The sequence below is a fragment of the Lonchura striata genome, chromosome 4A (assembly GCF_050655825.1).
Source record: "Lonchura striata isolate lonStrDom1 chromosome 4A, ASM5065582v1, whole genome shotgun sequence".
NCBI lineage: Eukaryota > Metazoa > Chordata > Aves > Passeriformes > Estrildidae > Lonchura > Lonchura striata.
The window spans coordinates 230,651-240,361 of record NC_140742.1 but is presented as its reverse complement, the minus strand read 5'-3'; the positions used below and the strand labels follow the sequence as shown (position 1 = coordinate 240,361).

The window sequence follows — 9,711 nt, the reverse complement described above, 5'->3', positions numbered from 1 at the left end:
TGGAGCAAACTTGCAAAATTAAGAAAAATAATTCCTTTAAAAATCTCAGTTTGTAAATTAGTACCATAAACACTTGATGTTGCTAAATCCAGATTATTTATAAAATTACACAAGGTGTTATAACTGAAGCTGTGGCAGCAGAGATATCTGATGTAACAGTAAAAACATTTATACCAGCTCAGAATTTGTTCTATAAAAATTACAAGCTCTGCCATTTCAAAGGTCAAATTGCCTTCAGCAACTACATAGTGTTGTCAGGAAAAGCTAATCATGCTCTATTACATTACATTAAGGCATAACCAATGGAGAAGGAAAAAATAAACCCACAGAGCTTATTTACAAAAAGAATCTCTTATATCTGCAGAGAGGCTGGGAAAATAGAACACTCCTACCTGCAAATTTTTGCTGAATGGTATTTTAATTGCACCCAATGAGAATCAAGGTTTCCTCTCAGAGTTTCTATGAATTCACTGCTTTTCTAGAGGATGATGATACATTAGTGAGAGGGCAAAACAGAGCCTTCAGGCATAAGTGTATTACATACCTTCTGAAGAGTATCCCTAGGAATTGCAAGTATGGTCATAAATTGCAGCACTTTTGAATCATAAATAATGTGCTTTGCTGGCTTGTGGTTGTAGTCTCTTGCCAGTGGCCTAAGACTGTTTTAAACAATATGGAGATATCAAAGCAAGCTAAGAAGTTGCAGAAATTGAATTTATGCTAACTGCAACCCTGCACTTATGGGTTATCAGCTGCATTGATAAGAATTGTACTTCTTATCAGGAGGTAGTAAATTAATAAACACAGAAAGATTAAACAGGGCAGGAGTAATTTCAAGAGGGCTACATGAAAAGCCTTAAATAGACAATATATTGCCACAACAAACATACTGCCAGGTTAATACCACAAACATTAGAAATTGTTTACTGTATAGAAAAGGATTATTTTGTCATTCCCCAAACAGCAAATGGTACATGTATTCTTCCAGCTGAGAGAAAAAGCGCAGGACAGCTGCAGTTCATTTCTTCTTGATTCACAGTTGCAAATAGTAAAAGTTCACCGAAATAACTTTCTCTTTCAGAAAAAAGTAGAAACATTCAGTTGCTAGAAGTACAAATCTTGTCTTCTGTCATGAATTTGAATGCCTGAAAGACACAGCAGCATCAGGACAGTCAAACAGTACAGTCCTTGCAATCTCTCAAGATGTTGTGCAAAGGAAATTGCACCTTTGGCTTTGGTGCAAAAGAATCCTTATTAGAATAACCTCTTCAAAGTATCCCCAAAACATTGCACATCAAAGAACCAACAATGAGGTATGACCAATATCAAGAGACTAATAAAATTAAGGAAGCCCAAATGCTTTGGGAATAATTTCTTAGAACAACTCACTCAGCAGTATGGGGGGTTTGCTGGTGCAAACTGCAGCAGTGCTACCACATGCGTGCTTGAGATACAAAGCAAGGGCTGTTCTATCTTTCTGGGATCTGAAACTTGGACAGCGAGTGCAAAACAGGCATTGTGAAATGGCAGCCTGAAGGTATAAGTACAAAAACTAAGGTAGATGGGATAAAAAACCCCCATGTATCTCATTTTAGTATAATGTAGTGGGTTTTTTCTTCTTTGTTAATGCAGTTATTGGAGGTGGTGGCTCTATCTGGAGGAAAAATGAGCTTTTGAAATACAAAAGCAAACAAGGAAGATCTTTAATACTACATGCATAAGCAAGGCTGCTGTATGATTTGTTCTAAACCTGCTGGTTTCTTCACTCACCTGCAGTGTCATGGCTTACACTGGGATTTTCTGAGCCTTGGTACGAGCTTGCCCTCTTCTCTTAAAAAAAAAATTAAAAATACTGGGGATGACCAGAGATTCAGCACAGAGCTAAAAGTAGACAGTAGTTAGTAAAGAAACCTTGTGCTTTTGCAGCCCAGCCTGTAGCACAGGTGCTGAGGAGCTCTGTCTGGCACAGCAAAATGCACTTCCATAAATATAAATATCAGCTGTTCTTAAACATGACACAGACCAAGTAGTATATTTAACAGATAGAGACAGGAAACAAGGACTCCTACAATTGAACTAAATGTATACATCCTAGGGATTTTCCAGAGACTCCCTGTGAACATGGATCAGCCATTTCTTATTGATCCTTGTTGGCTTGTTTGATAATCACAAGGATGATGTTACATGCGTGGTGCTTAGAAGATCCCAAATATTCAGAAAGGCCCTATATACATCCTGGAAGAAACAGCTTTAATTGGTAATGGCTGGGGAATACTGAACTGTTTAATTTCCTTTTCAATTTTTTCCTCATTCATTTTCTTTCTGAATTTTGGGGAAAAAAAAGTCCACTGTTGTTAGCAGTACTTCTCTGTTATCAACACAAGACTAATTTAATGAAATAGCTCTTTTTCTGAAGGAGTCTCTTCCTGGGGCTCCCAAGCCCTGATAGGCTTGCATTACCCGCTTTGGGGAAGAGGGCACCTTACCTTGTTTTTAAATGAGATCCCAGTTCAGACAGTGTCTTTGAAGAAATTAAACCCTCATTCACTACCTACATGAAGTCTAGGGTGAGTGCCTATGCAACACATATGGAAAACCTCTGCTCATATACCATGAGCAGAAAGTTTGCATTCCAGCTGAAGATACAGACACTCTCCCTTTAACATGAACATAGACAGGCATTAGACATTCTAGCCGTGATGAGTTAGCAAAACACGTACAGTCAGGGTCCTCATAACAACATAGATCTGTTGTATCCTCAAATGAGGAACTGTAGATAAACTCCTGCTTGTCTCTGCAGGCAGTCTTTAGCCCACATTCTGGCAAATTCCTGCAGATGCAGTTTCAAAACTTGGTAACAAGGAGGTATTTCACAGCTGCTTATTTTTCAAAACCTAAGCCTCAGGTTTGCTTATTCACATGCCCAATGTTTTTTTGTTTAGAAGCATCAGGAAGGACGTGCTGTATTTTTCAGAAGACTCTCTAAACAATTTCGCAACCCTTTTCCTTGCAGACAAGTGTCAAGCTGCCTGACTGGGGAATGCCCAGGAACAGCAATGCAGATGTACTCCAACAGGCATCAGCACTTTGGCCAGGAAACCTGAGCTCAGAGACCTTATCAAAGGCAGAATTACTCACAACAGAAAAATTTTATCCAGTAGATCTAGATGCTGTGGGGACATAAATGAACTTAAGGCATCTTTCTGCTGCGCCCTGGTAGTACCTAGGATTGGGATTCCTAGTAATTGTGGATAATAAGCAACAATCATCACTGTGTGAATTGTATTAGCTCTGGGAAATCTGCAGGGAGCAGACATAGCCTTCAGCAGGTAGGGCAATAGCATCTCATGGCAGGAAGCTCTTAGCCAGGAGACAAGGCAAGCCTGGACCACCAGACCCTGTACCCTCACCATTCCAGCTACAGACAGAGACTGGAAGGGAGAAAAACCTCTGGCTATGCTGGTAAAGGCTGCAGTTTCCCACCCTGTACTCAGAACATAATTAACAGCCTGCACAGTAAGAGGCTGCTCAGGGATCTTTCCTGGCCACCCCTTTCTGGTCCCAATGAGGGAGCATCTGGTATACACCACACCTAATACCCATATATGTTAGAGATTAAGATAGCACTATGAATAATGCTTATAGCACTTTAAATGTCTCCCCAGTGTAAGCCAGAAGGTGAAATATTGTGTGAGTAGGCACAATTTTTTGCACATTTTTTGATTAGCCCATCCTATATGGCTAATTGACTCCAAGTACCACAGTACATATCAGGGTTATCTACTGTAAAAGATTTCTGTGAGTTTGCCAGAAGTTGGATCCAGCTTGAAAAGCTTAGGAACAGATGGCATTATTCTGCCACTTTACATCAGATGTCACCAAAGAACAAAGTGACAGTATTTTCTTACCTCCCCCAGGAGGTGAACTTTGACTCATATTTTGTAATCTCGCAGGTCCAGTCATACAAGCAGAACTTGAGTGTTGCTTCATGGTGCATTCTTGCATGGATGTTAAGCACCTTTCCTGTTGCAGAAGGCCAAGGAGAGAACTGTATTTCCTGTCAGAGATCAGCTCATCGGCTATATGCAGGTCAGGGAGGGTGTGAGGATACATTGAACTGGTGACACTGGGAGTCCCAGCTGGAGGGAAAGGCCATAAGTCTGCAGGTTGACCTGGACAACTCCGCAGAGATGATGGCTGGCACTGGCCTACCACACCAGCAGCAGAAAAATTCAGAGCAGAATTTGCAATGCTTGTTGAAGAAGGTGATGGATATGGTTTGTAGCAATGCGAAGAGAAATTCCATTGATGGGGAGACATGCTGTCTACTTAAAAAGAGAAAAAAGGTGTCTGAAGTCTCAGCAATTTTAACTTTTTTCCCAAGCCAAATACAGTGGACTTCTAAGAGAATGCTACCAGATTGCATATTCATTTTTACAGAAATACAAAATCACTTTAGTGCTGCTTATCTTAAAAATCAACCACAAATTCATAATAAAAGCAGATTAAATCACCGCCAATATTTCTACAAAGTATTTCTACTGTAGTATGTGTACTACATAACCACCAACTTAGGCAGGCTTTTGACAGCTGCAAGCTTAGACAAATATATTTTTGTGAAGATGATAATTTAAGTCATAATGCACTTATTGCATCCAGCAGTGATGAGGACACTTGGCTGGAAAATGATGACCTAGTCCTGCCAACAGGTCCATGGAAAGCTTAGGAATCACTCCAGCAGTGACAGGGATTTACCCAGGAATTCCCAGCTACATAGCCTAGGGCTTTATAAGTATGATTCTCTTGCTTTCTATTTGCAAACAATTTCAAATTTAAGCTTGAGGGATCTTAAATTCCTTAGTAAAAGCCAGTCATCCCCATCCAACACAAGGCTCACATATGGAAAGGAGCTCACCGTTTTTCAGGACAACAGTCTCACTCTTGTGCTTTGTGCTCAGGTCTTGGGGGTTCTTGGCATTGCTGAGAGCTCTAGAAAAATGTTCATCTACCATGCTGTTAATGTCCCCTTGGAAATATGTGAACACCACGCTCTGAGATTCCCATTCTGTTTTCACAGGCTCTTTGCTTTTACTCAGCTTTGGGGAAAGCTTCCTTGTATCTTCCATTTTCAATGATCAACAGTCTCTGACAAAAACAAACAAACAAAAACAAAAAACACAAACAAAAAACCACCACACACACACACAAAAAAAAAACACACAACAAAAAACACCACCCAAAAAAGCAAACAAAAAAAAAATTAAAAAACAACCACAAAAAACCAGACAAGTCAAAGAGACAACATTCAACTTCAAATGCCTAGTGAGTGGTGAGCCCAGCTTCCTCCAAAAAATGGTAGGGGCCAGAAGAACACTTATTAGTAGGAATAGATTCTCTGTTTTTTTTTTATTTTTCCATGCACCTCTTCTTTACTGATTTACTTATTAGATACTTCTAAAATTAAATACTTGGACAGAATGGGCACATCTACCCACCAGCTTTCATTTCTCACCCTGACTTTTTAATTCTAGGCTTAGGATGTAGTACTGTGTGAATGTGCCCTCTGCAAGAACTGAAATACTTTAAAAATAATTCAGAGGTGGCACTATCCCTGAATAAAGTTCAGGCTTAACTTATCAAAATGCTTTGTCCAATTTAGGTTTTGTATTGTTCAAAAAACAATGACAGAGTGAAAAAAAAAAAAACAAAACAAGAGCAACAAAAACCCCAAAACCCATTATACTACATTAGAGCTGAAAAGCATAGTTTTAGATAAGGTAAAGTCTGAAGTACCTTAATCACTGTCAGCACAGATCTCCTAAACAAAAAGACTTCTAAGAATAATTAGTTGCTTCACCTGTTGGAAAAAGACATTCAGATTAAATTATTGGAAATTCAAACCATGGAAAATTCAAGTAAAAAAACGGCACAAAACAACAAAAGAAATAACCTTTTTTTGTTTGAAACAACTTACCTAGAAACATGGTGGTTCTGCCAGCTGCTTAAAATTTTGAAGCAAGACTGCTAAAACACACACTGTGGGTTGACCAGAACTTACAGGTATATGGCAGGAGCTGCACTAAAACAGTTTGCAGGAAGTCAGCAGAAGACTATAAGACTTTTTTGTTCCCTTTAAAAATTTCTGCTGCCAGGTATGGTAAGAGTAGGACAAGGAATGTCCCTACTTACCCTGGAGAAGCATCATTTTCATGCATTTGTACAGTTTCTGGCTACAAGTGAGTAAGTTCCCAGCCAGAGCTCACAAGCCCTGCTCTAATCAAAATCATATTTAGGCTACAAATGCAGTGAAGTGCCTGCTGTTTCTATTCAAATTTCCAGGCTCATTGTCAGCTCACAACACTGCATAGTATAATTTATTTACCTTGGTAGCAAAAGGAAGGCTGTTATTTTTCAGAGATCGGGGCAACCTTTGGCCAATAGCCAGCTGTACCACATAAAAACCTCATGAATCATTAGATTTGTGTTTCCATCAAACTCACTCTGCAATACACACCAGTGCTTAACCCAGTTCAATACATTAATCTGATTTCTTTCCTAGTCATACATCCCCTAATCCTCAGAAGCTTCCCAATAAACACGGCACTCATCTGTGTCTCAAAGGACACCCTGAAGTGCCTGTGAAGTCTGCCTTCAAATGGTTTCTCAGAATTTTCTCGCACATAAAAAAAACTGCTCAGGCTGCAAGACAAGTATTCAAAAAGTATTAGGAAACATGAGGATTAAGGTTGTCAAGCCATAATCTATCCCCATTCTAATGTTTAAGCCTTCACCTAAAAACTTCTTGTCCATGTTTATTATTTGCTTCCATATTTAGTTTTTCTTGTTTACGTCCATCTCCCACCACCTTCTGTTCTGTTCAGTTCTCCCTGACTCATGGTCCCTTGCTCAGCCAGCCCTAATCTCCTGTCACCAACTGCTAACTCATGGCCAAATTCAGGAGATCCTTAGTTCTAATTTTATAATTTCTATTGCTTTGCCCCATTCTCCTAGATTCACCTAATCACAGCAGTGGGAGCAGGACTGCAGGGTCACACTCTGATTCAGAAGACCATCTTTCACAACTTTAAAACTGACCCAGCTTTCCCAGACATAGAAAACTTAAACAAACACTTCCTCCCAATTTACAGGCACCTTTCCAAGGTCCATGAGGGGAAGCAGGAACTAGCACAACCCAGCCACACAGCTGGAAGTTCTTTGGGCACAGGAAGAGACGCTGGTTTTTCTCAGTTTTAGAAAGCATGCTGTGATTTGGGTTAGGGAACTTTATGATTGCTCAGCTGGGGGCCAACACTTGGCAGCGAAAATTACAATCCAAGAAGTGAAAGCTTAGCAAAGACATAAGCAACCAGGTGGCCTGAGAAAGGACAAGAAGTCATCTTGACAGCACAAAACAAAGCAGCTTTTCCTACTCTGTGCCAGCACTACACATCAACATACAATTTAGGAAGCATTAGCACTGGCCCAGAGGATCAGTTTTCCTGTTCTTCACTCGGTACAAGCCATTACATCTTTGTACCACTTTATTAACATCCTTAACTAGCTCCTGATATTAATTCTTATCTCCTTTAGCATCCTTTATTTGTATGCAGCAGCTTGTGTGACTGTGACCAGTTAAAATGCTGGAAAGATAATATATTTTAAAGAAGAAAAGGTCATTTATCTATTTTTTTGCAGTGTTTCCCTTAAAAATCTCTTGCGATTTCCAACAACTAGGCAGAGGAAGGCTGGGTATAATCTAGGTTACATCTCAGTCCTCTCAGTGATCATATGGGCATAAGGATTATAATGTCCCAGGACACGGGACCTGAATTTGCAGCACTGTAGTTTTCATTACCTGAACTTCCTATTATTCCATTACCCAGCACAAGGTCTGCAAAAGGCAGAAATCCTTCCAACTTGTGTCCAACACAAACCACTGTCAGAAGTGGAGCTCAGGATGAAATGGATTCAGCTCATATCTCACTACACTTAGAATGGGTTAATAAGGGCAAAATAGTGCAAATATTTGTCCAAGTTATTTCTCCTTCAAGTGGACAGGACCCATGGTCAACACAGGCTTAAGGGTCGTGGCTGTTGACAGCTCACCACAAGACCTAATACTTTACAGTATTTTTCACATTCCCCACACTTGCCAGCATATCAATTTACCAGCACTGGAGCATCCAGCAGGGAACTCTTCATTCTTGATTTCATGTTGCTCAAACCAGTTTGAAAAACAAAAAAACCTCTCACTTCTCAAACATTAAACCACAATTTAAGAAGCAGGAATTCCTTCTCATCAAGTTATTAGTCAAGTAAGGGAACATTTGAGGAAGTCAGCGAATTCTCCTACCTTAACTCACTGTCAGCAGCAGTGTCACACCAGTCAGATTTTCCAGATGTGGGACACTCATACTATGTCCAGCAGGTCGGGATCCTTCCTGGGTCTGGCCAGCTCTGTGTGCACTGCAATGACTGTAGCCACGTTCATCAACTCCCCACACTTTCTAGCCTCCAGCTGCGCAGAACGAGGCGTTTCCTTCAGCCTATCTACTAAGAATGCATGAAATGCACTCCAACGAGTCAACCAGGTTAGGAGGTTTCAGGAATGAGGAAAATAGGACTGTAAATAGGTTTAGGTTTGTTTGGGGTTTTTTTTATGACAATGTGTACACAATAAAGAAGATACTGTGGACTTTGGAAAAGTTTGGAGAAGATGATAAGATATGTCAGTGAACCAACACTGCACATGATGATAAAGGATTTTTCCTATGTTACAGAATATTCACTCTTAAATTAGTAACAACAAACACCTATGAGGAAAAACACCTTTTTCCAACCCAGATAAACTGGATAATCAATTTTCTTTCTTTGCTAGATCTGTTTTAATAACTACAGGGGAAAAAAAAAATCTTGTCCTGTAAGGGCTGTAGCAGGAAAGAGTTTGGGGTTTTTTTTTGTAGCAAGTTTATCAAAATTGGCAAATTACAGCCATTCCAGAAAAGCTGAAACAGGGTCAAACTTGCCAGTCTCAGCTGGAAAAAACACACTGGGGAACTAGTCACCAAACTGGTGACATTATGTCTTTTATAAAGTAGCTTAGGAGTTTGTTTATTCACCCAGAAAGCTGGCGAGCACAATCCAATTCCCTCTGCCTAAATACATAGGAATCCGCCCTCTGCCCTTCCCAGAACAACTTAACTACCAGGCTGGGAGAATTCCCGTGATGGTGCTTAGTCTTTTATTGACACATTGTTCGCGTAAACACATTTTCATTGCGAGACAGACTGATTCCAGTCCACCAGCAGGGCAAGAGTCTTCAACATCCCCACTGCTCTGTCTCATACAGCAGAGATTTCCTCTGCTAAAAGTTTTCAAGACCTTATTTGAGATATGCCTCTCATGCTGACAGTTAAAGCTCTACTCAGGTTAAGATGGCATCGGTTTAAAGCTCATAGAAAGGACTACAGGATAAAATGCGATTTCAATCCCTATTCTTCAGTACAGGAATTGAATGACTGATTTCCAGTGCTTTTGAAGCACTCAAAAGTATCAACATTTTGAAGAAAGAAAATTTTTAAAAACTTTTGAGAATAAAAATTAAAAATCTACTTGTCTTTATTAAAAACACCTTCACAATCTCAATTTTAACTATGGTTTCTGCAGTGGTCCCTCCTGCTCCTTTTCTCTCCATGCAGGTCCATCAACATC

The 9,711-nt window shown here is 39.9% G+C and overlaps 1 protein-coding gene across 2 annotated transcripts; it reads right to left on the bottom strand.

Moving 5' to 3' along the window:
• Nucleotides 1–399: 399 nt before the first annotated feature.
• On the bottom strand, nucleotides 400–9,227 carry VGLL1 (vestigial like family member 1). 2 transcript variants are annotated; one of them, XM_085570554.1, is made up of 6 exons: nucleotides 8,354–9,227; nucleotides 5,794–5,857; nucleotides 4,916–5,145; nucleotides 3,909–4,328; nucleotides 1,771–1,830; nucleotides 400–1,145 (listed from the first exon to the last, which is right to left on the bottom strand). In XM_085570554.1, exons 3-6 carry the CDS (start codon nucleotides 5,124–5,126, stop codon nucleotides 1,105–1,107), a joined length of 732 nt encoding a protein of 243 aa, XP_085426680.1. In that variant the 5' UTR covers nucleotides 5,127–5,145; nucleotides 5,794–5,857; nucleotides 8,354–9,227; the 3' UTR covers nucleotides 400–1,104. The 2 variants fall into 2 exon arrangements, with proteins under 2 accessions (XP_085426680.1, XP_085426681.1); XM_085570555.1 differs by having other exon boundaries at nucleotides 3,909–4,325.
• Nucleotides 9,228–9,711: the final 484 nt, after the last annotated feature.

Coding starts and splice junctions, on each gene's coding strand:
- VGLL1 (XM_085570554.1), bottom strand. CDS start 5,126: ATGGAAGATACAAGGAAGCTTTCCCCAAAGCTGAGTAAAAGCAAAGAG. Junction 1,831..3,908: donor AAGTTCACCTCCTGGGGGAG/GTAAGAAAATAC, acceptor TTTTTTTTTAAG/AGAAGAGGGCAAGCTCGTAC. Junction 1,146..1,770: donor TGTAAGCCATGACACTGCAG/GTGAGTGAAGAA, acceptor TGTGTCTTTCAG/GCATTCAAATTCATGACAGA.